At 40.2% G+C, this 26944-nt stretch overlaps 1 protein-coding gene across 1 annotated transcript in view; it reads right to left on the reverse strand.

Moving 5' to 3' along the window:
- Positions 1-1976: 1976 nt before the first annotated feature.
- Positions 1977-26944, reverse strand: part of LOC112570298 (sodium/calcium exchanger 1-like) — a 44976-nt gene continuing 20008 nt past the window's right edge. The window contains 7 exon segments of the mRNA XM_025248680.1: positions 1977-5643; positions 6345-6503; positions 6852-6974; positions 7303-7402; positions 7705-7835; positions 12757-12810; positions 20173-20276. Of these exon segments, the coding sequence (XP_025104465.1) occupies positions 5267-5643; positions 6345-6503; positions 6852-6974; positions 7303-7402; positions 7705-7835; positions 12757-12810; positions 20173-20276 (1048 nt within the window). The 3' untranslated portion in view covers positions 1977-5266.

Raw genomic sequence — 26944 nt, forward strand, 5'->3', positions numbered from 1 at the left:
TCAACAGAAGGGTGGGTTGTAGGGAAGAAGTTGCAAAATAAAGCTTCAATGACAAGGATTTGCACTTAAATGTCCACATCCTGTGTAGAAAGATAACAGGGCAAGTTTGTTTCTCATTGCCAAGTTCTTTCACCAGCTTGTGCTGGTGTGAAAACTTATAAGATACAAGTCCATTTATTTATTCTGACTACAAAAATGGAATCAGAAACATTTTTTAAGACTAGTATAACATTTCTGGAATATCTGTTGATTACTTAAAAAAAAAACTTTACAGTAACACAACGTTCCGATTCAACGAAGTCAGAGAAATAGCATGGATAAAACAGAGACCAAAAAAATTCTCCAAGTAAAGTGTGTAACTGATATCCAAAAATCTTTGTAAAGTATACAATCCTTTGGATCATCATCATCATCATCCATCATCCATCATCCATCATCCATTATCCATCATCATCATCATCATCATCATCATCATCAATCATCAATCATCAATCATCATCATCATCTCACATTTTTCTTAGTTGCTCTAAAAAGAAACTGTAACCTGTCAAGTTTAATAATTATTAAACTATATAACACATGCATGCATGTAGACAGTCTGCTATCATACAGAAATGTTTACCGAAAGAGAAGCGAGTAAAACTAGATTAAGTTTGCCAATATAACTTGTTGAAATAAATTTATTTGCACAAGAAGATGGAAAAGTGGGTGATGCTCCGCGACAAGTTAGGTCACACTGTTGATGTATCTGACAAGTTTAAATATTGAGTTACGAATACACGAGCCTGCATAGTAAAACAGGCTTTTGAAATATACTTCTAACAGGGCCAAGGTTTTGATTTAAGGTTCAGTTACCAGATTTTCATTTTCTTTTTTTTTTTTCTAGAGCACAGAGAGATGGGACAGTTAAGGTGTTTTGTTTTCTACTTCACTATTATAATGTATCAAGATTCTTTTGTAAGTACCATAACATATACTCTTTGACCTTTTGTTGGTGCATTCCGTGTGTGCTGTGACCACTAACGAGTGAGAGGCATTGAGTGAGAGGAGCAAATGGACACAAACAGAAGGCACTAACCATGGCAAAAAAACAAAGGAGAAGTTACTGTTCAGAAAATAAGGCCGCACATGCCCGGTTAGAGTGAATGAGTGAGCATGAGAGAGAGAATTTTAATTACGTACTTCACTAACAAGATTTTTGACATTCAGCTTTCTCACTTTATCGTGATATTTTATAGAAGCCTTTCTTAAGCGAGGAGTTTAAGCATGAGTTTCATGAAAACTGGAAGTTTTTTTTTTTTTATCTATTTCATAACTACTTGAGTGCGAAGTCCAAACGCCACTCCATCAAGGCAAAAAGGGAAAATCAGAAATGTCAAAGTTTGACAACGCCTCAGTAAAAACGGAGAAAGAACCTCGCTAAAGGTTAAAAAAAAACAACAACAAAAAAAAAAAAAAAGAAAAAAAAAAAACCAAACCTCCACTGCTCTCAGGTTTGAAAAAAATTTAAATGCAGATCAAAATGAGGACTGGTATAAACAAAGTTTCATATGGTACGATGCCGAGGCTCACACATATCCCTACGTGGCGCTGAAAATGTTCCAGGGAGACAGGCGAAGTAGTCAAAATCTTTTCCTAACTCCCTCAGCAGTTTTAAAATGCTGTCAAAGTTCTTGTACACAGTTTTGTTTATGGATTTATATTTCTCAGTACCATTTACTATCTTGTGCTCGTTTCCTTACCTTTACGGACACGGTCGAAAGAGACTGCGACGGAGTGTGGGACACAGGTGTAAAGGATGCTTAATCAGACAATAATCGAATATGCAAAGGTCTGATGCTTCTGTTTTAGTCCAGTTAAGTAGTCGACAACATTTTCAAGATTCCAAGCATTTTTGTTTGGAGGGGGAAAGAGAGGATGAAATGAAAGACATAAAATAGCATGCTGAGACAAGGACCAACCCCAAACTCATCACATACATTCAATAATTCTTTAATTATACATAATAAATGAGGAAAGCACATTTTGTAATTAGAATGATGGCTCTATCATCTGATGCAGCACAACAATATATCACACAGGTATCGTTTATTTGTTTATCAGGAGACAGTGTGCTGTTTTCAACGAGTGCCAATGCTAAATGTTCTCTCGTCTCACAGACTCGCTAATGTCTTGGTTTGCATAGGGTTTCCACAATTCTCAGAGAACCAAGAAGCTTGCGGATGTCTTAGCCTTACTTCTCCGCTTCTAACTTTTGGTGAAGCTTAAAATCGGACTGAAAAAGTTTGGTGAGCTTTGCGATAACAAAGTAACAAAGACATGCATAGGTCCAACGAAAGCAAAATGCTGTTACACCTTGTTTCTAAATGAGAATTACATTGCAGTCTGCCAACGACAATAGCCATCGGTGTACACAAAGCTAAGTAAACATCCAACAAAATCATTTGCATTGCAATGGCCTACTTTACTTAATATAACTCAACCATCTACATACTTCTCTTGCACTAGAGTTAGTAACAGTTGGATTAATTTTTGTTGAATTCTTATTTTAGAAATTATTTGTTCAACTCATTTTTCTGCAAGTTAGAGTATTCGAAACATTAACTTCATGTAGTTTCAAAATATTGTTTTGACACTACAAGGTTCACGGGTATCACAGCAAAGTGGCCAAACAATTGTAGGTGGTAAACCATGTTAAATTATACCTCATCTCATCTTTTCACCTACTTGATAAATGAATTATCTGTCTGGTGGGTCGTTAAGTAGGGTTAACCGATAATATTTTTTCTGGAACCTTCTATCTACGACACCTTCGTGTTTATACCACGAAAAGCACACAAGTGCAGAACTCACAAACAAAAGTACACAGACATGTAAACATGAACTGTTCACTGCTATTTGTGTTCTTCCTCTGCTCTCTCTGTATATCTTTATTTCATTGTACTACCGCCATCTGTCTTCCCGCAAGCTTTTACGATGCACGACGAAATGAATCTTTTCCATTTATCTTTCCTTTTATTTCAATTTATCGCTTTAACATTTATTTTAATTAGTCAACCAATCGATGGGAAGACACATTATCAGCAGGATATAATTGAAGTTTGTAGTCTGCGTCTGTCTCCTGTATAATATATAATCAAGACCTCTTGCAAATAAAATTCTTTGTGTAAAAGATAGTGATTCATCCACATATTGAGTTAAATCACTTACCAAATCGACTTACACATAACATACATATATACCAAATCAGTCAGCCTTGTAAACAATCAGTAAACATTTTCCACTATCATGACCATGCAGTTCAGGCCAAGGACTGCGAAGTGTTTTGTGCAACACACACAAATGTAAACAAGTTTGGATCTTTAGTTCATTATAATAAGGGGTGGATGGGAATGTACACACGATGGAAAAAATACACTCGCTATGTAAATACTATAATGTGAACAGGAATACACAATAAAGGACATTTTTGCCAGTGTGAGTTAAAGAGAGAACAGAATGGATGGGGAAAGAAATATTTTGAGTTATCAGAAAACAGAAACCCTTTAAACAAACTTCCAACAAAAGTCTCTGAATATTAATGTTGCATTAATGTAAAAATGTAGCAGTTCCTAAAAGTCTTCATTTAATAATGCAATTCAAAATCTCAATGCTGAAAGAATAGTTTATGAAATCATCGTATTTATGGTTTTGTCCATTCAGCTGGAAAAAATTAAATACCAAAGTTGGAATCGTGTGTCATAAATAATATCATAAAAACATTAAAAGAAATCCGTGTTTGTAAGTAAAATCAAATACTCTTTCATGAAGCTAACATCAAATAACTGGTTTGATTCCATGAATGGAAGTAAAAACCGATGAAAATGCCAATGTTTTCATGAAATAACATCACCAAAATATTTGGAGAATTCAAATATCGCGGATGTTGAGAGAAAATCTGAAAAAAATGTAACATTGGTCTTTTTTCATTTTAATAAAAAAGAAAATTTCTCTAGCGACATGGGCATGATTAAAATGTGATTTAAAATTAATTACAGCATTTATCGAAGAGGAGAGATAGTTCTGACCTACTAACGAACGGAAGAAAAAGAGAGAAAAATACTATGGCTTGCTCGGATTCAGTGCAAGGATATAAATGCTTTTTAACATAAAAATAATAATAAACTCTTTCTGTCTCATCTAGATTACAATGATGCTGAATATCATGAAATTTTATTTTGACTGGACCTAAACAATTTATAGAATAACAAGAAAATCCGACTTCTGTATTTGCTAACACATAGTTGGAGAAGATAAAAGTGATGACCGTACAGTTCATCATAAATTTCCAATTGCTTAAGGAAAAATAAATTTTATTAATGAATAAAGGTCTAGCTCACAGATATAAGAGCCAAAAAATCTTGGTCTTATTTATGGAACAAAAGAGCTAGTAAACAGACAATCTTCCGTCTTATGCAAAAGCAACACATTTGTCAACAAATTATTAGGACACCTTTGTCAATAAACTATTAGGACACCTTTGTCAACAAACTATTAGCACACCTTTGTCAACATACCATCAGGGCACATTTGTCAACTCAAACATTCTTTTCAAGGACTAGCGGTTGACAGTCATTCCATGTCAAGAACAAGATAGGTTTTTAATCACAAATAATATACTTAATAAAGTTTCCTAACTACTGGATCGCTGAAAATGTTTGACTAACATTTTAACAAACGTCTTACCAGCAAGGAAAACAATAAAATAAACGATGTCCAATATTAACAATGTGTCAAAGGTTATAGTGCTCTGGCCATTCAGCTAGTACCTGCAAGATGGCAAGGCACGGAGAGCAAGACATTCTAACTACATGAACTACAGTGGCCATTCTCCTCTCAGTCGTGACAGGGTTCACTAAGGGAAACAAGCAAGGTATCTACTTTTTTTTAACAATTCGCTTCAAATGGATTGGTCTTGTTCATCATTGCCAGCTCACTGGCAGCACAACACACAGTCAGTGATTCAGTATCAGTCTTGCATGCGTTCAAAAATCACAGAGGATGCAAAGCATTGCGTGGCCACAGTCATTGAACATTTCACCAGAATCAGAAACCCAACGAACTGTGGTTACAGCCAATGTAAACAAGTGACATCAGGGGAGATGGGGGGCAATAATCACGCATTAACAGTACGATGTAACGGAACGAGAAGTGACGTTCTTTCTGTCGCCACTGATTGTCTGTGACGTGAGTAGAGGTCAGTAACCGTCACGCTCCGCTTGCGGAACTAGAAGCCAGGGATGTAGCAGTAGGACACTAAGGAGGAGATGACGATGTATATAATCCAGAACACCACCAGCACGCCAGCGGTCACCAGTCTCGCTGTCCGCGGACCTCCCAGCTCGCCTCCCACCGACGGTCGTCGCCTGAGGATCAGAAGGAGGACGGTGGCCAAGGCCATGACGCAGAAGACCGTGACGGACATGGCCAGGGTGCCTGGGTCCACACGGAACTGGTTGCCATTGATCGCATGGTACACGGCAGCGATGGTCCAGGCCACCCCGATGCCCAGAAATACATTCACAGCGTTTGAGCCCGTGACGTTGCCGATGGAGGAGTCTGCGTAACGGTCGTTGATGGCTGCCACCTTGCTGGCAAAAGTATCTGCGGAATCGAAGGATCAAACAATCACAAGACATAAAAAAAAACCAACAAAAACCCCAACCAACCAACCAGCAAAAAAAAAAAAAAAAAAAATATAATAAATAAATAAATAAATAAAAATAAACCAACCAATGAAAATAAACAACCAGCCAACTTAGAAAAAAACAACAACAAACAAACCAACTAACAACAAACAAAAACCAACCAACCAACCAGTCAGCAAAAAAAACAAATGAATAAATAAATAAACCAACCAACAAAAATAAACAATCAGCCAACTAAAAAAAAACCCACCACCACCAACAACAACAAAATATAACTAAACCAACCAACAACAAACAAAAACCAACCAAGCAACCTACCAACCTACCTACCTATCCGGTTTTTCGTCTATTTAGTTCCATCTTTTCAGAAAATTTGAAAAAAGATTTTCGATCCTATGTCGTCGATGTGAAGGACCTTGAGAGAGCGTGTGAGAGGGTTAACATGCCTTATCAGGATGATGTTGGTGGTTTGAAGCATGGTTAGGTAAGAACGACTTTGTGTAGCAAAGAATGACTTATCGTTGGTAAGAATAACTTGAAACATATAAGAAAGAATTTTGCCAAAAAGGTCTTTATTCACGTAAGAACGGCTCAGGCAGGTAAAGTGTCCTTATTTCTGACTAGGAAGCTGTTGCCGAGTTCATGGACAAGATTTACCTGGAAGACTTGTGCCCAGAGCAACAAAGGAAATGGCCGTGACAGCATCCTTCATTCCGATGGTGCAGCCGAAGCTGGAGGCCAGGTCGCCAATCAACGCAGTCAGCACGCCGATGACCAGGATGGACACGCAGAAGCACGCCCAGCCTCCCCAGTAGTCTGTAACCATGTCAACGACGATGAAAATCAGAGTTGATAATAATAAGTGCAGTTTATGTAGTGCATATAGGAGCAGGTAGTAAGCACTTGACAGAAAAACTAGGTTAATGTGTAGTTGATGATGGAACAGCAAGATGGCCAATGAAGAGGACATAGAGAGGACACAGAAGTAAAAAGTAATTAAAAAGAAATCAACAAATGGATATCAGGCAGGGAAGAATGAACATGAAATATAAAAGTGCATGGGGTGAGATTTAAATATCTTGTACGCAAATGGTGTACACAGCGATAATGAGACAACTCAGTTTCTTTCACAAGAAAGAAGAGAAAGAGAGAGAGATCACTGGCCTGTAGGAGGTACAAAGGCAAAAGTAATTTTCCAGAAGAGTGTGAGGAAGTGCATGACATAGTCCAAGCATGATGGCAGTTTCTCCTCTTCTCCTTCTTCCCCTTCTTCCGTTTCCTCGTCACCTGTAAGAAGAGACAGACGATCACTCAGCAAGTTCCTCAAAGGACAGATCTTGAGCTGTGGTCGCTGCCTGACACACAACCAGTCAGATATTTTCATAACATAATCTGCAAAATGTCAGCAGAGAGAGAGAGAGAGAGACAAAAGGAGAAATATAAACTGGTGTTTTTCCCCCTCGTAAGGGGCTTAAGATATAACCCTGAGACTTTGTGGATGGTATTTTCAAATACTATTTCGTGACCAGCTGAGGCAAAGTCTGCGATATTTTATTTCTCTTGACCTGGAGGTTGTTTAACCAAGTTTTGATAGTTTGAATTGAGGCCAGAATACCTGAGCTGACGGCTATGGCGTCCGCAAACTGCTCTCTCCAAGACGAGGTTCCAACCACAAGTGACACGTTGGCTTTTTTCAGAAGCTTGTCTACTACACTCTGAATACATCAACAAGAAGTTGTCGTTAGAATGGAAAATAAACACACACACACACACACACGCACACGCACACGCACACAAACATTCGCGCGCGCGTACATACGCATAAAGAAGCATGCAAAAAAGGACATATAACAAAAACGGTTAAGAACAGTAAACAAGTAATATTACCATTCTAAATACATTAGAAGAATTGTTTCAGTTTAAATTAATTAGAAGAAAGGAAAGCTGAAGGGGGTAAACTGTGTGAGAGAGAGAAAGAGAGAAAAAAAGAGAACACTGTGTTTATTCTCATGTTGACCTTAAACTCTTGCGATTCCCTAATGTTGACAGTGCACTCGATGACCTCTCCAAGCCGGGGTCTGCCCAGTTCTGTCAAGCGGTCGTCTGAGACACCAGATGTGGCACTGGAGTTCTTGTCATACACGCTGCCTGTTGACAGGAGCAGAAAAGCACACCCACATCAACACCAGGCTCCCATGGCTTCCTCCTTTTCCCCCTCCCCAATGTCTCAATATTTTTAATACATTTTTTTCAAAAGTGTGTTCAAGAAAACGCAGTTCTTCGGGATGTCCACTCACCCTTCTTCCCACACTGCTCTAATAAATCATGTCCCCCTCCACACACACATGGCAATTAATTATCGCCTTTAGTGTGTTGTTAACCACAGCAACAAGGCATCACAAACCATGGTGTTCTTGTTAATGCAAAAAAAAAAAAAAAAAAAAAAAAACCCAAAACAAAACACAAAAAAACAACAACCGCCCTTATTTAGATTTTTAGCATTTTTGATGCTTCATCATGATCTCTGACAGACCACCGAATAGCAGGTGGCTATCCTCTTACTAGATATTGTTAACCACTCACCATGACAGGTAGTCATGTGTATTTGTGCTCTGTTTATGTAAGGGTCCTACACCTATTGTTGAGAATTTGGAGTTAAAACTTTCGCTCATAGTGACCTTTCCCCTCTCAGACACGTTTGTTTGCTCCTCATACAGGAGATGTACAATACACATACAAATATATATTCACACACATTTCTCAATATGAAAACTACTGAATTGCGTGTTTTACTTAGACATAGCTTCCCGATATTTGTTTTAAGACCAACACTTGTATAAGAGTAAAGATAATATTCATATAATAGAATTTTAATAGATGATTTGTGTTATTCGAGCTATTTAAAAAAGTGACCGAGAGAAAAAGACGGGTGCAAGGTGGTTTGCTAAACGAAGTTCTACAAGACATACCCACTGTTTTGCCAAACAAGTCCTTTGTGTTCGCTGAAGGAACTCGAGAACAGTTTAGGAGGACAGTTTAAAAAAGTGGTCTTCAGGGAAAATTTATTTCACATTGAACTGAAATGTTGTCGAGGTTGTATTGTAGCAGGTTGGAGAACGATGGTAAAAGCACGTACAGCTTGCTCCTAGCGGGTGGAACTAAGGGGAGGAGACCAGAGGCCGGGTTATTTCCCTTTGTCCGCAAAGAACACGTCAGGAAACCCGAAGGACGATTTGACACCAGAAAACTTTTATATTTCGGGGTGGGTGGGTAAGGAGACAGAAGGATAATGCGAATTACATGTTTCCGGTTCCATCCCCCCGAAGTCATGAATACCTAGCCACTCTCTTCCAAACCGAATCTGTCTAGCTTATCGGAAAACGGTTTTTCTGGGAGATATCAAAAGATGGCCACCATGTCTTGCAAGGATTCGATATCGAGCGTCCAGAGTTCCTCCCTGCCCGCGGCGGGCTTCTGAAGGAACTCGGCCAGGCACGCGGCACGCGCGGCATACAGTGCCGCCAGATCGCCGCTGATTGAAGTGAGGGCAACAGCAGCCAACAATGTCCACTTCGCCAAGAGGACGATGTCTGATCGCCCCCAAAGCTCCTCCTAATCCGTGATTCAAAACTTCTTCTAACTCCAGGGGTACCCCATCATCTTTACGTCTGCTGCAAGCCAGATAAGAAGATCTTGAATGACATTCTTCATCTCCGTTTCCATTGTTTCTATGTTTTTTTCCCCCTCCACTCTATTCTTGTTTTTTCTACCTTTATTCCTTCCTTTATTCATTTATTCCTGAAGTTTCTTGTATTACTTTGTCTAACCTTAATGTACGTGAAACAGCTTCTTCACGAATCTTCTCTAGGGAATATTTTTTCACAAAATCTGTTACTTTTACTGAAGACAAAAACAGAGCAAGTGACCCCGACAATCTGCAGGGACCAAATGAAAATGGCGAATACTTGTGACAAAGATTTGGTAAAGAAAGAAGATGCAAAGCCACACAATTACTGAGGGAATTCGAGAAGCGTCGATGGAGAGAGGAGGGAGCTGCTGCCTGTAGTAAGTGTAATTTCAGGGGCTTGGAGTTTCAATCGGAAAGCAATGTTAGCTCCCTTTCGATGAGATGAGGTCAAGGAGGGATCGATGTTCCAGAATTCCATTGTACCTCAGCCTGCATCAAGCAAAGATGTTAACAAATTAAAGGAAAGGTCCTCAGAAACTAAAACTGTGTGTGTGCGTGCGCATGTTCGCAAGTGTGTTCGTTCGCTCGTATTTCTTCGTTGTCGCATACCTCTAGGTCTGATTTTTATGATCCACAATTTCGATTTATTTATTCCAGTTATGGAACTGTAAAGAAAAGACACGTCGATCGTAACATAATACTGTATTCGACTCTCTCATTCCATTTTTTTTTCGTGTCACGTTCACTTCTCTCTTTCTATGCAGATATATGTACATACATTGCCTGTAGTTGCTCACCAGAAGCTAAATTCTAAATATTATCTTTAAATTATTTATTTTTATTTTATTTTCTGCAAAATCAGCTTCATTTTTCTGGCAGAAACGGTAAAATGTAGCTCTTCGCAAACCAAACTCTAGAATGTGTCATCTCAACTTGTCAAGGAACACTACCTCCACCAAAATTCTTTTGTTGCCAGATTTTTTCCATAGCTCGGCGAACTTTCGAGAACTACTGAACAAACAAAAGAAGATATTTTATTCTGAAGACTGCTGGAGACATCGCCATGAATACCCGCTCCACCCTGGGGTGTGTACGTGTCCAGCAAAGAGTCGTCTGAACTACCATGATCCTCCAATATACAGATGTTGGTGGGTTTGAATAAGTTTTGAGAGTGTGGCCATCCATCTTTTTTATCTCATGGAGTAAAGAATGTGTTTTCGATGCTAAAAGGGCATCAGTCAGCACTCATCGATTTTTGTTCACAAAAGAAAAGTCAGCAGAAAGAGACTGGATTCGATCCCTGCCTTATTCCCTCATTGGATTCCTGCTCACGTGCGGTTCTTGTCAGTTGGGTTCTTCTTCATTCCACCATCTTGGTCACTCCTCTCCCTGCCTTGTGATGCTGCTGGCTTCATTTACCTAAAAGATCTTTTCTTCTGGCTCATGTATGGGTCGGTTTGTTTATTTATTTATACTGTCGCAGCATCACATTAATAAAATCATTGATTGAAGCACTTTTTCAGATGCTGCTTACAGCAAAAACTTAAACTGAATTTACAGACATTAAAATGATCTTGAAGAAATATTTCTACAAATATTTAGACTTTAAATATTGAGGATAAAACTTTTATTTATTTTCTGCCTTGATTATTATGTGTTTTATTTGGTGGAGTTGTCTCCAGGAACTGATTGTGACGATCTTTCAGCGCTAATTTTTTTGTGAACTCGAAATGGCTTTCAGAAAATATTGGTTTATATTTATTAAGGATAGGGATCAGAGAGCTAGACATACAGACAGACAGTCGGATAGAGTGAAACTGAGAAACACTAGATAACAATAGATAACAATGACATGCCAGCCATGTAGCTGTCTCGTGGCTAAAATATAAAAAAAAAAAATCAAGTTCTCTCCGAAACTCTCCAGGGTGGTTTGTTCATTAATTTCAAGGATCAGAGACCTGAAATCTCCTTTGTCTTCTACCCGTGATGTATCTGTTCCAAACCCCGACTGGAACTGAACTCCAGTGGGAGAAAGTATATTTGTCTGTCTCTGACACAGAGCTATTGCCTAATAAAAAAGAGGAAACAGCTTTTCTCTGTGAGGACCAAAGATCTGAGAGATATGGAGAAGTTATGCCCTCGTCCAACCGAGTAACAAATATATTGGTGTGTGGTAGTTCTTGACCTGTACTTCAACTTACTGAAAGAGAGAAGAAAAAAAGTTGTTTTTTTTTTTGTGCAAGAGAGTTGATTTTGATTGGACGAAGCGTATGTAATGTATTTGTGTTTTCATGGGGTCTTAAGGATATATACATATCATTTAATATATCAATCATTCATTAACCATCTTAATTGTTAACGTACTTTAGTAGTCATCAAACCTTCTCATGATGAAGCTGAGGGACTACTCACTACTCACAAGGTCTGATGCTCACACTGAGGACATCATCATGCTCACAACCGCAAAACCATTCTCCAACATCAGCCTCCATGCATGACTACAAATGCAGATGACTGCTACTCCTCCCATGCCAAGCATCACCACCCCGCATTGTAACTTAGACGAGTTCACATCTTCATCCCACGTTTCTCTGAATGCCAGAGGGAAAAAACGAGGTCAAAGGTCACTTTTATGTCTGGAATCAGAGAAACGAAGTGCACTGCCTTCCCTGACACGAGTCGCTAAACTCGAGACATCTCGTGCAAGGAGGGAAGTTGGGGGGAAAGTAAGGGATCGGGAGGATGAATACAAATGTTCGGATAGCAACACAACATCCAGAAACATGTTCACAGCTGCTGTAGCCATGTATTTGTCTCCTATGCCACACAAAGCGCAACATCGGTTTTTTTTAACGGTCAAATTAGTTTCATGGTCTCATCAGGCATTACTATCTTCTAGTATTAGTAATGATGCACGTGCTCCACTACAATCTTCTGATAACCACCTTCTGAGTTAACGAACTGTCTACTGTTAATAATAATGTCTTTCACTGTCATTACAATTCGCACCAAAGCCATGATACGGAATAAGCGATGGAAGAAAGAAGACGAAGAGAAGATTTAAAAAAAAAAAAGGAGGAAGGGAGGGTCGGGTTCACTATCACGTGACTGGAATGCCTCTTTTCTTTGATTAGAGTAGGGTAGTAGTCAGAGATTGATGGGGTGAGCATTCTGTCAACTGCAGAAATGTCATAGAGAGGCACAGGGCTAAGGTTGTAGGCACCACTGGTGAAACAGACCGGTCCTTTCTCACAAGCAGGTGAAAACACAGGTGCATTCCATCGAGCCATCCCATCATGCTTTGCAAAGCTCATTACTTTGCTGAAACAGTTCTCAACATGCTGCCTAGAGCACTCTCAGCACTTGACTGTCAACACTTACCTGCTTCTTCGTAGCCATTTCTAGAGATGTTTTCCGAATAAGAGTTTTCTGAGTCTACGAGAAAAAAATACTGCCGTGTTATTGATGGATATGTCATGATGGACATTTTCTGCAAACTTTTTCTTGTAACCTGAACATAAATTCTGAGTGAGATTGAATAAAGACAAGAATGAAAACATCGTGATGACCTTTGTATACTGTGTCTGACACACATGCTTTAAATATTGTAAAATCTTGTAGTATGCATTACATATACAAAACAAGTCGCGGCGCTGTTAAACTCAGTGAAAATACAAAAATGTATAAAGATGTGGACCGGGATAAAAGAGCAACAAGCATGCCATTAATAATAAATTCTTTGGCTGAGTTTCAGGCCGCCAGTGACATTCAAAAACATTTTAAGATAAAATATTGCAACAACATATTCCCAGTGCGACCCAATAACTTTTCCGTATTTATGTCTCCTAGCAACTGCTGACATGCCGAGGAGTAGACTAGTGGTTAGGGACGATAAACGGAAAATATCTTGGGTTGTTGAAAAGAAACTCCATGGAAACATCCACATCAGCTCAGCTCGTGCTTCCGTCCCGGAGTTTACGTGGCGATGCCAGGACGTGGCATTGTGTAAACACGATGTTGATGCCTGCTCCCCTTTGTTTATCTTTCACACGGCGATGAACACTAGATGGCAACTGTTTCTGATGTGGAAAACCCTCGAAGAACAGACCACCGACTGTCATAACCGAGTTCCAGTTGTACCTCATGTGTCTTTACAATGCCAATCTTCTTCGGACAAAAAGAAATAAATTGGACAAAAAAAGATACTTGTCACTATTTAGGTTTTTATTTTATACAGAAATATCAAATGAATGAGGCATCACCAATATTAAAATGAGGACATAAGTAGATGGGAGGAGGAAGGGGAATCCGATTCAAAACATGGCCCAACTGATGGATGGATCCCGGATGCAGGAAGATCAAAGACTTAACTTCCGACCTCATTCTACCCAGACAGGCAACATCTGCCAGGACGAATAAAAGTGAATGGAGAGGTCGATTGGTGCCCATGGTGGAACCGTTCTAACCATGGGAAATGTACTTTCTACACTTTAGTCCGTCTCGTAGACAACCATGCGTGACGAAAGTAACTAACGAGGGTTTACGTGGAGGATAGCAAGATGAGTCTGAAGTCAGAGATGTTTGTCCAGAACTCTGCTTTTCAGCGAAGAAAGAAAATCGAGCATGTGCTGCGAGCTTATGATGTAATAAAGTATTTTTTATTTAAAACAAAAAGAAAACATATGGGAGCTTAGCACGTGGCATTCTTTTGCTTTTTCTTTTAGGAAGATTTTTCTGGGGAAAGTAGGTCGCGTCTGCCAGGACTAAGGTGTGCGAGTTCTCGCTGCTCAGGTAGGATCACTTGCCAGGAAATTCTGAAGTTCAAAGGGAAAAAAGGTCTGAGAGGGAGAAGAGAGGTGTCTTGTAGAAATCTGGCCCACCTGACGTTGCTGGGATGCATCGACAAATGAATATCAGCTGTGGATGTCGTATGGGATGGAGAGAAAAGTGGGTGAGATGGGGAAGGAAGACGTTCGTCATGGTGAGAGGGTTGGGAGAGAAAGGGAACTCAAGAAACAACTTCTCTCTCCGTTTACTTACCTGTAGACCATAAATACAATCTTATTCGGTTATTTTTTTGTGGCGTGGTAGGGAACAATCCAAATGTGCCATGTGCGTTTGGAAGTGTGTTCATGTGTGTGCACGTTCGCCTTCCTGACTGCATGCATACTAAGAGTGTGATCAGTGTTTACTGAAGTGCAATCCAGTAAAATACGTTGCCTGGTATAAAGAACCTTTGCAGCTCGCCAGGAACAGCGTGTTTGTCTGTGGAACGCCGACAGCAATGCATCCCGACAGGAATATGGCCGCATACTCCATCCCAACTGTTTATCGCACGTGCGCCGCCTCTTGTACCCCGCCGTTATCTGGTAGTAATAACGAGTGCTTCTTCCCGAGATGCCTCTCTGTGTTTAAGACTACGTGGCTGTACGTCCGCACGTGTAGACCCTGAACAACACTCGGTTCCTTTATTCAAACCTCAGTATCCTGAGGCCATTTGGGATCCATTCCATTCTGAGACGAGGGTCAAGTGACACAAGGGTTAGACAGTTTGGCAACAACGAATAATTCCCCGACAGTCGTAATTGTGTTATTGGAAGCACTCCTGTGAGCTTTAATGGAGAGAGAAAAAATTTGGCAGAATATTATTCCGGCACTGTCCGCAACAATTTTTGGTAAACAGCTCTCTTCATATACATTTTTATTTCATCACAGTCTACAAAGCCCTGATAAAATAACCCCAAAACACAATGCAAAAACGCGGATGACAAAGAAAAAGGCATCACACCCTCTTGAAACCGAGCCAGTGGTTCACGCCTGCCATTCTGAAGTTGGAAGGAAATTTGCTCTGATCCAACAGGACGAGTGAGGCTTCCACCAGATGCACTCAAACATCAAAGGTCAGGCAGACGTGTGAAAGTAATAACCGTGTCCCTGCGTCTGACACTTGTCTCCCCCCCCACGGACAACTCGACCCTGTTGCATTATGTATGTATTAGCTAACCACCAGCTACTTCCCTAACTTCTTCGATGGCCTCACAGTATGGTGTCATCCAAAGTGTCATCTAAGGGTTTGAGGACCTTAAAGAGGTGAGTTGATGAATTTTTCTAGCGATTCTTGATGTGCCATGAATCTCGAGTTATTCACATCACTTCGCGAACTGTGACGAACTCTCGCGGAATTCTTCGTGAACTGACCTTAAAGACCTGTCTCAATGTGTCCTGCAGGGAATCGACCTCAGTACCAATGAAATCTTAGATTTCTGACATCAGCAGACACTAAAATATTTTAGTCGCAAACAAAATGCAGGAAAGAAGAAAAATCTTCAGATTCTGTGGGTGGTCTCTTCTGAAGAAGGATCCATGCCAACCTCGGGACAAGACTTGTAAAAATGCTAGAAAGGGATTCACTTCGAATGGAAGTGTAAACAAAAGAGAAAGAAACACTGTAGCTGAGTAAGAGAATCAGAAGAAAAGCAATTGTTAGCCATGAGCACACAGAAAGAAAAGATAATCAAGGCTGAATTTACTATCAAGGGTAGTCTGAGTACCCGCTAAATTGATTTGGAGCAAATGTGAAGGGGATCAGTATCAAACACACCAGGAAGGCCAGAAGAGAGGAATGCAAGACCAAACTGTTTGTTTAATGGATCTGTAATCAAGACCAAAGGTTGAGCGAATACTTTATTTCAGAAATTGTCATTCTTCGAATTGCCAGTTATTACTGTTAAAGTTAGAAAAGACATCTAGTAAGGGAGTACAAGATCCGGTACATCGGGTACAGTTAACCGATAATAGGGTGGACATCGTTGTATTGAAAACAAAGCACATAATAAGTAAAGAAAGAAGAAAAGGAATAAAACCAGATAAAAGAAAAGAAGAATCAAGTTAAGGCAAAAGTTGCCTTTCACTAAAAATACTTTTTGAAACTCGTTAGAACATCTGTAGCAGAAACATATTATGGAAGCCAATTTCCATCCTCTGGAATAAATAGAAAATAAAAAATGGAAGTTAAAATGACACAAATGGGAAAAGAACTCGACTTTACTCCTAAATTTGTGGCATTTCTGGGGGAAACGGACAGCAATAAAGATCAGGGTGAGCCGTTACTGCCCAGGATTGGAAAAAAAGGAAGATGCGACTCTTTCCGCAGAGACGAACATTGGAAGGGAGAAAACAATAACCATGTGAAATGTCGAGTTTTACAACCAGTCTGGTGTCAGATAATACATTTTGGTAAAGGTCAGGTTCTTTTTTACCAGAGACCACTCCAAATTCATTTCCCTGTCACTTCCTCTCAATCCGAGGGTTTTACTGTTCAGCATGATGCTCCGTGCGAACTCATGGGAAAGTTGATGGGTGGGCTGCTGCTTCTTGTAAAGCCGAACTCTGACCCATTGACCTACACATCCTGTCTCAGGCCTTGACCTCCTGGTGTAACCCTTCCAAAGGGAGGAATATAGAGTGAGCATGCTGTCGTGGATTGAAGTGTGTGTCCGTGTGAAGGTTGTTTGGAAAGTTGTCCTTTACCTTTTTCTCTCTCTCTTTGTACCAAGTAATATTTATTTTTTGTTATAATTTTCTGTAAGTTGTCCAATTTACATCTTGATTTATGGAGATGAGTGTTTTTGTAATCCCCTAAAAGCTTTCTCTCACTCTCCTCTCTTTCACTTCCCACCTCTCTCTAAGCATTGCAATTTGTCATTGTCTCTCCCAGGCCGTGTTGGTCAGTAGCTCCACTATTTAAAGCCTGGGTCACTGACCCCACTAGTTGAAAACCTTCTTCATGAAGTGCCGCAGACACGGTGGACCACTTACAATTGACTGCCCCTACAGGTTATGAAACCTTGACCTTTTACCTCCTTAAAGAATAAGGTATTGCCACGACCATCAACATTATGCATGTCAGTCTCTCCGTTCATTTATCAGCCAGTCTGCTATCACCTGAAGTTTTTGGCTCACTTCCTGTGCCTGCCATGACCTCAATTTTTGCCCCATTTTCTTCCCAGCTTGATGTTGACCGACTATTTGTTCTTACATTTTCTCCGCAGTCGCTTCCGATGTTCGTAATTAGCCACACGAAAGCAAAATAAAATAATATAAAAAAAGAAATCCATTCAAAAGCCATTATCACGCTTGGCTTGCGATTGCCTCCCTTTAGGCTGCCAACACTTTTCATTCTTTAGAAACATTTCTTTGCCTGACCTTTGCCCCCGTAAGAATCATTGAGGACCTCTGCTGACTACAAATGGTCTTCTGAGTCCTGAATCGTCATTGCCGGTGTCTGCCGACTCTCTTTATCGGAAGTGCGAACGTGTATATATATATTTTTCTGTCATGAGAAAATTTTGTCATTGTATTGTATCAAAAGAACATACTTCTTTCTCTCTCTCCATTGTCGGATGTCGTGGTCACCAAGGGTGATGGTTCTTTGGTCTGGTGGATCAATGTGTCGCTGCGTTACACTATATTTTGTTTTGATGTAGCCGGAGGGCATTTTTGTAGAAAGCTGTGTCCCTGCTGTTTAGTATTGATTGCAGGCTTGTGCCAAACTGCTGTTGTCCTTCCTTCTTGCCTTCGGGCTTTATAAGCATGCGTGAGCGTTTGAAACGACAGAACGCGAGCACGTGCCTGGGTGCTGAGCTTGCTGCCGGCTGGGAAATAATGCAGTGTAGAGATAATCATCGTGATGACGAGGTGGTGGTGATGGTGATGATGATGATTGATTAATTGATTGTTTGACTTATGTGGTAGAGTGTCAGAGAGCATTTTTGTGATGACGCATGATTGAATGTGTGCGTGTTCACGTGCATGCGTGTGAGTCTGTGTGTGAGTCTGTGTGTGTGTGATGGGGGAGTTCAAGTACGGACAATTGTTCTGTCTTTCCGCTTGACTTGAAACACTGTTTTGCGATCTTTACCTATGTTTCCCGCTGGTCACCCAATCCCTGACCCCTCTTTCATCTGTTTCTCTTCCTTACGCTGACCTTTGTATCTTTCAGCGACAAATATACAGAAAGAGGTAAGTAAACAACCTGCTCAGTCAACCTTACAACAAAGACACATCCCCCACGTACATACCGCCAATCCCTCCACAACAAAAATTCATCCCAGGGATTTAATTTTTAAACCTCTCTGACTACTGGCCTGTAACGAACACGCAAACATGTGATTGATTGTAAAACTGTTTTTTAAACATTGATGGCAGACTGGCAGTGCACAATCAGAAAAACGGATGAGCAAGGTCTGATCTGCATTCCTTCATTTTCACTTAAAAAAAAAAAAGTTCGCAACTCTCCGCTGGACCGGAACACGAACACTGTCCTTCACTGTACTTCTTGTTTCATCAGTTTTTTTGAAGAAGCAGGCGCTCGATCGTTTCCAAGCAAAAAAGAGATTTTTTAAACCAAGGATGTAAGATTGTCTAAAAATAACAAGAGAAGGACGGAAGTGAACAACACTCAGCTAGCTCTGTGGTTTCTCGTTAAAGAAAACAGGAAAAGGTTTGAGGTTGACTCTGCAAGAGTTTCCGATGGAGAAGGACAAGTACCGGAAGTGATGACTGCACGTCCAAGGGATGACTGCCGAGAAAATGTTTTCCAAGTGTGCTCGATGCCTGCTATTTCTGCTGTTTCTGAGTGGGCTCTCATCTTCGGACCCAGCAATCATTTCTAACCCTGGCTGAGGTTGGATGCAGTATTACCGGGTAAACACAATAATGCAGATATCAGATGACAAAGAAGTATTGGGCATTGATTTGGACATGACGGTGTCCGTGAACCCGAGAGGTCGTGGACACGAGAGGAATGAAGAGATGATATGGTAATAAAAACTTTGAACGAGTTTGCAGATGATTTTATGACCTCAAGTGCTTTTTTTTTTTTTTTTTTTGATGCGATCTTTTGCTAACGATCTTTCAGTTAGGAACGATAAGACGAACTTCGCGGTCTCCAATAATAATGCAAAAAATAATAATAAATAAATAAAAAAATAAAAAAAAATAAATATAAATAAAAATAAAATAAATATATAAAAAAAAACCAAAAAAAAAAATAATAAAAATAACAACAACCAAAAAACCCCAAACAAACCACGAAGACCACCAACTTTTTCCGTCATCTTTTTTTGCATCTGCATGTTGTGACTAAAACAATTGAAATAGTAGACCAGGGCTGATTATTTATCGGCAAGCTATTTGTGATCGAGCCATGACTAAAATCGAACCCTGGGTAGGTCGTGCTCGCCAGAGCCTCGATGCAGATGGCGTTTTCCCAGTCGAGGACTTCATGTGCGATGAGTTCATCGATTTCACGTCATCAACGATGACGATAAGCATGCGCGTGGGTAAGCACCTCTCCTCCCAACCATGACTGGATGATGTTAGATAAGAGCATCTTCTGTGATCCTCCTGAGTTTAAGGCACAAAGCTAATTACCCAGCCAAGCAAGCGGAGTGCTAAGGACAGTTTCATGCATGAATACGTTGCCCCAGCAACCAAGGATGTATGTTCCGCCATATTGATCGAGATTCTTTTCTTAAACAATTGTGTATAAAAAAATATGGAACGCCCTAATCATACATAGCTTGTCTCTGATGGTGAGAACTCTAGCAGTAACTCCATGGATTCACGATAAAAGACAGAAGAAATAATTATTACAAGAATATTGTAGAATTTTTATGAGACAAACAAATAAAAACTCCGCCGTTCTTTCCACCCGGAGGGAGAGGGTGGCTGCGTGGTTTTTGACATTCCAAAAAATGTTAAAACAAACAAAAAAATCAAATGGCCTTTACTCACCTGTGTCTTTCTTGTTGATGAGGTAGGGTTCATCTAACCTAATCCAGAAGTTTTCTGCCTTTTCGTATTCCTCGTCGTCGATAATGTGGATATGAATGTATTGCCTGAAAACACGACAGGATATTCTCGTTAAGCAAAAAGGTCGAGCACTCCATTTTAATTTCATTAATATCGACGAAAGTGAAATATTATGTTCAAGATAAAAAAGGATGTTAATATTGAAAGAAAAAGGTACTTTGTTCCTACATTTCTGTAAAAACTTTAGGTATTTCCTGACTTAGTGAGTTTCTGGAAAGAACATTGTTAGCAACACTTTAATTTGCATATGAATGACCACCAGTCTTCCACTCGTACAAGATTACAGACCAGAGACAAATTACGGATCGCAATTTATTTTTCACTTATTGTGACTTATTTAATATTTATAACACATAATTAACACTGCAATTAACTCTTAAAGAAATCCGATACTCGGAATGTGTTCCTGGATGCATCATCTCGTAAATTCAGTAAGAGGTCCGGTCTCACGAGAGTAATGCTTGATGGTACTTTGATAAGTATTCAACTAGGTGATCACCACATCCAAGGAATGATCGAGAACCCACTAAATTACAACCGGATTTTGCTAATGACAATAACACACGAGAACATTGAAAATTCTTGGCTAATGAACTTCTAAGAACAGAGATGCTCAGTGATGAACACGTCTTTTATTTGTTGTATTCTTTCTGTTTTCTTTCTTTCTTCCTTTTTTATTTTTTACTTTTTATTTTATTTTATTTTTGTTCATTTACTTGTTTGCTAGTTTATGGGTTTTTTCGTTTTTTTCTTTCTTGCTTGCTTCTTTTATTTCTATGTATTATGTAGTGAGAGCAGCGTGATTGGTAGTTAATGTTAGTAGTGATATTTGTAACAACAGCAGTTTTAATATAATATTACCTAATTTCACGAGGCTTGAAAATGTAATGTGTATGATTATTGACTAAAAATACCATTCTTGTGTGTAACCTTTCCCGTGACCCTGTGTTCATCATCGTAGTCTAAATTTTCCAGACAAACGATATAGAACAGCAAAGTGGCCACAATTGCAGGGTTAGACTAAATAAATGTTGGAAATAGCAAATATGTCCTGCTTTTATGTCATTAACTTGATGGCAAGCACGGGCCCGGCCATTGTAGTCCCAACATGTGATGTCAAGAATGCCAAACTTGATTGTCCAGACGCTACACGTGCGGTTGCCAACGGTCGTGTGTCAGAACTGCGGTCCCCATGGACAGAAGCAAACTTGGATAATAATCCACTTAGCCAGCAATCCATTAAGTTGAGTAATGTCTTTTTTTTTAAGCTTAAAACTCAGCAGTGACAGCTACTTTGATTAAATAATGATCGAAGAATAATAAATCCCACAGACTTTCAAGCTGTTTTTTTCTCTCCCTCCTCTTCTTGGTTTCTCTTTATTCCCACCTCTTTCTCTCTTGATGGCGGGAAGGAAGGGCAGGAATAAATCACTAGTCATTAAGACACCGAAGGTCGATGGTTTGGATGTTGTTGTTTTTTTTTTTTTTGTAAACCTGTTACAGTCTAGACACCTTCATTGTCATAAGTCTTATACACGAACAACCAGTAAACAATCCCCACTTTCTCTAAAATAAATATTGACAATATTAACAACATATTTTTATTCGACTAATCTCGCGTTCAAAACAAATAAACAGATGTCTCCGATGTCATTTCATTTACCATACAGAGCTTTGTAAACAGCATCAGATGGCTCAGAACAACAAATGGCAGACCGACATTTAAAGAACATTCACCCGACTGACCTCTCAAGTATTCTATTTTCTCTGCACGAGTTCCTATCTCGTGTTTTCATTTTATTTCTGAAATTTCAAAATGCTGTCTGGTGTTGTGCAGACAATAAGTACAGGAGTGCAACAAGCTGTAAAGGTCGAGCCAATTATGTTCGCATCTCAGCTCACCGCGAGTCTGTAATTTCTGTCAGACTCCATTGGAACTGGCAAAGAGCAGGGTATGGTTGTCACCCGTACCCTGGAGTGCAAGAAACCAGAATACTTCAGGCTTAAAGGTCTGTTTTCAACCTTCATCTTGTACACATATCTTCAGGGATAGGATTAATAAATATATGGTCCAGGCTCTTCCGTTGGTTGCTATCCATACTATTCAGCGATGTTTGCGTTGGAGAACAGCAGGATTATTCACTCAGATGTTGGAAAATACCATTCTGTACTAAGATGAACCCGATAATTTGAAAAACAAGTACCCCAGTAGATCTTTAAATGTAAGAACAATAAAACTCGAAAGAGAGAAAACAAGAAGGTAAGTAGAAAGGAAACCAGGAATTAGGACATGTTTACTGAGAAAGGCAAAGGCGAACCGTTGAGCTCGATTAAAAAAAAAAAAACAAAAAAAACTCTTCCTTTTTCGCTGTCCTCCGAAAGGTCGAGAAATCAAACCAAAAGTGTTGTGCAAATGTTTACCACAATCAATATAGGGATGCGGCAACCATCTTCACAGAAAGGGAAATGTAAGCACGGATTATAATTTGGGTTTGGGTAGATATCAGTAGACCGATGTCATAGCGAATTATGCATGACACACACACAAACAAACATATATATATAAATCATGTACACGTCACTTTGCTATAACATCTGTCGTGGCAGGCAACACATTCATCATCTTTCAAATCGAAAAAAAGGACATGGTTACAGCCTTTACCTCTCTGCAGACATAAGGCTGAACTTTATCTCTCAACATTGCTTTGAAGGCAGTTACACATATTGTAAATACAGTAATACACGGTGCACGCGCGGACGCAGACACACACACACGCGGGCGCACGCAGACACACAAACACACAAACAAACACACAAACACACAAACACACACACGCCATGCACTGCAGATGTTGACACAGCGGATGTGCGAGATCGCGCGTGAAGACGCAGCTGGAGACTGGTGGTTGTGCAATGTCCTGATGTACGTCTCTCTACTTTGGAACTCGTCCATCTTTTTGTCGGTGGGAGTGTGTGCTCTACTAAGAATGCGCTGCTTTGCCCCTGAGTTTACACACCCGTCTTCGCGGCGTTAATGCTATTCTATGACATGATGCAACAGGGCTGTCAGCTCACAGAAGCTACATAAACAAAAAGCTTCTGTACTCTTCCTCGGATTTTGTCTTTGTGACTAATGTTACACTCATACAAGGAAGCGGAGAGCCGAGTGGTTACAGCGCTGGCGTCCAAACCAAGAGGCTCGTGGGTTCGATACCCGACAAGCGCAGCAAACTTTCCCCAGTCGATCCAGGTAACCATAAATCTTTAGAAGGTTGGGAAAGGTATGGCGAGGAGATGACCTCTTGTATAATTAACAACAAAGCATCACAAACAAAGAAATACAAAAGAAACACCTTCAAACCATATAATACGGTGTCTTTACCGACAATGGAAGAAATATTTGGACAAGTAAAATTAAAATTTGTCCATGTCGGCATTTCACGAATTAAAAAAAAAAATAATTTAACTGTTGTTTAAGGAACTGTTAAATGTTCACGGCGTAGTCTCAAAATAAATACATCCGGGTTTTTTTTTTTCTTCATGGCACAAGATAAACCACCCTGCTTCAACCAGAGTTTCTGGTCGTGTCCCTGGCAAAGTCTCTGGCACCGATGAGCCCGCGTTTTCGTGATGTGCATCTGGGAAATATTGTTAGGAGCCACTTACAGCCAGTGTCCTGTCTTGTCAGGACCAGGCAGGGTGGTGTGACAGCAGGAGGGGGAGCCTGCTGCTGTAATCCTCCATCATTGAAGATGCAGCCAGCACTCCATAAAACAACCGTGCTCTTCCTCCACTTCTTCTCGCGCGCAAAAATAATGATAATCGAGATTTATCCTGTGTTTTACTAAGGTTTATCCCCCAGATACCCGAGATGTGTGTCGCAAGACCAGGAAATCTTTATTTAGAGGGCAAGAAACTGGTCTGGTCGATCGCCATTTCCTGTTAGACGCGCGTCATCCATGTTCTACATGAAAACAAAACACAGTTCAGCAAATGCAAATATTTCGACATCCAGAACTTTGACTTTTTCAGGAGTGTACTGATGTCCGTGTATGAAAATATGCATGCATCACTGTCTGCCTGTCTGTTCGTTTGTCTGTCTAAAGCATAGATGTATTACTGAGCCCGTTTTATTTCCGTGCCAACCTAATAACAAATTCTTTGCATTTTCCTTCGTGGAGTAACCCTATTGTACAGTCTGATGGAGTCTGATAGGAAGCTTGACGAAGAACTTAAATTTTTTAAACCGTCCGGATATTTCTGGCGAGGCGATGGGCTTGTAAATTCGCCAGCACGCCATCTCCGGCATTCGAGGTCCTCGTGAAAATATTCTGCATTTTGGCTGGCTGGGTCGGCGACTCCATTACACTTGTCGACAGCTTTCTTGAATGGCTAATCTAATGTGAAGTTTCTGAGATGCGCCCCCTGGGACACAAAATAATACTTAATCAACGGCTGATGTCTACAGCTTGTCATTAGAGCAGATTGAATGCAATATTTCCTACACTTCTCCTCCTGCCACCCGAGTGAATGAAAGTGCTTTGAACCACAAGGGAAGGAAATTAAAAAATTTCCCTTGGTCATGAAGGGTGTTTTGACTTAACCATGGATAGAACAGTAAAACGCTTTCATTAATCGAATAAAAATATATTTTATCATCGAGGTAGGTCTATGGACGATGAAACATCTTTCTTTATAACATTTTCTTTTAATTGACTTTATCTTTTCAAAGAACTGAAGAATTCAAACATTTAAGCACGAATTTGTATTACTGGACTGCTGGCAGACGATTTGTTCCAGTTAACTACTAAAACGAGGCAGGTGTGTACAAAGCTTCCGGTTTAGTCACATTCTTTGTTTAGGCTCGCCGAGACTAACAGCTGAGGCTAAGCGTTGGTCTCGGCAGACAGACAGCAGTCCACCTATACACGTCCATGGTTTAACATTAGAGTGACACACATCCCCATCTACTGATGACTCCACTCTACATTCTCATGTTTTTATGTCCGAGAACCACCCACGGTAACCAGAAACACGCATGCGCAAGATGAACTCGTCCTTCCGTCTGTCTCCTAGCGGGGGAAGTGGAGCAGCTGATTGAAACAAATGAAAGTTTAGCGGTCCTCGGGACTAGTCCAACACTTCTTCACAATCCAACTGACAAAGTTTTGTGTACAGAATCAATACTCACACCCACAACATATGGAGGATGTCGGGAATGTATGGGGTGAATTCGAACCCACAAGCTTTATCAACGTCAGCAACGTGAATAATTTATTTGAAAGTCCTCGGTAGTTTTTTTCCTTTTTATTCATCCATTTTCATCTCGCAAAAATTCAGGAAACATGACAAATGAGTCGAGCCCCACCCATCTGACAATGGAAACTATTCTATCGTTTTAGTTTTATTGGCGAATTATTTTAATGTTTAAAAAATGTCACTGGAATCAAACAAAATCGAATTTTAAAAATAGAATTTGCTAAGTCAATGTATCAAGCCTGCACATGTGACAACCTAGCAAATATTAAAGTAAGTCCAGAGGTAGGTCCCGGCAAGAGGTTTGGGTGGGATATCAGCCATTGTTTGAAATTATCTCAGCAACAGCTCGCATTGCCCGAAGTGTGTGTGTAATATTTGAACAGATGTGCAGTCCACGTGTGCTCTGATCAAACACACCTTACCAGCGATCGAAGCAGATTGTGGTTATGTTTGGCATCGGAAATGAAAATTGATTGGTCTGACTAGATATCTGGCAAGTAGTGCTCACGACTGCCCGAAAGGCGGGCAAATCTTTGGTTTACAGAGATAAGACAGGCAGAAGTTAATATCAGAGATTGAGTTGACTGTTGGTGTTTTAATCCCAGCCAGCAAATGATGGGATACCAGGGCGAGATTGTCAAACACGTGACATGTCCAGAAAGAAATGTCGGAAGCGAGATTTGAACCCACAGCCTGTGATCTCTTCCGTCTTGCTGACAAACATTTTCCAGTTGGACCACAGAGGAAAAGAGGCAATAAAAGAAAAGGAGAGGAGATGAAGAAATAATTTGTTTGTGCCTATCTCGACGTTTATTGTTGCTATTAGTTTCCTTCATCGAAGAGACCACGTGATCATGTTAAGAAAGTAATAATAAGAAAGAAGGAAGACAGAGGAATTGTTCAAGGGAGAGAGGCTGACAGATAGACAGACAACATGTACAGATGCTGAAGGTCTGGTGTCAGGCCAGATGGACGGCTGGACCAACCAACAAACAAAGATTCCTTTTAGATAAAGGATAACAACTTCAACTACCAGAACTGCACCGAGGATTCGCATCTGACATTTCAATTTTTCGCCCTGTGCTTGGAAATAAAACTCGAACATATCCCTCAGGAAAAAAATGGAGAATGTTAACAGGACATTCAAATACGGCAGCAAGGCCCTGAAGGACAGACAAAGAGAGAAAGACAGGGAGAGAACTTTCACGTCAGCCACAAGGGAGGTAACAACCCTGGAGTTAGCATTACCGCGCTTGTCATTCTCTCTTATCTCCTCTTCTCGACACGTATCGACCATGGCACCTGGCTATTCTCCACTCACTCCAATCTTCCACGCCTGAGGCTGCAGGGTTGCAAAAGTCAGTCACATCCTGGTCATTTCGGTGCTTCTTCAGTTCAAAGCACTGAACTCCTTCACCCAGAAATAAATTTCATG

The sequence above is a fragment of the Pomacea canaliculata genome, linkage group LG8 (genome assembly GCF_003073045.1).
Source record: "Pomacea canaliculata isolate SZHN2017 linkage group LG8, ASM307304v1, whole genome shotgun sequence".
NCBI lineage: Eukaryota > Metazoa > Mollusca > Gastropoda > Architaenioglossa > Ampullariidae > Pomacea > Pomacea canaliculata.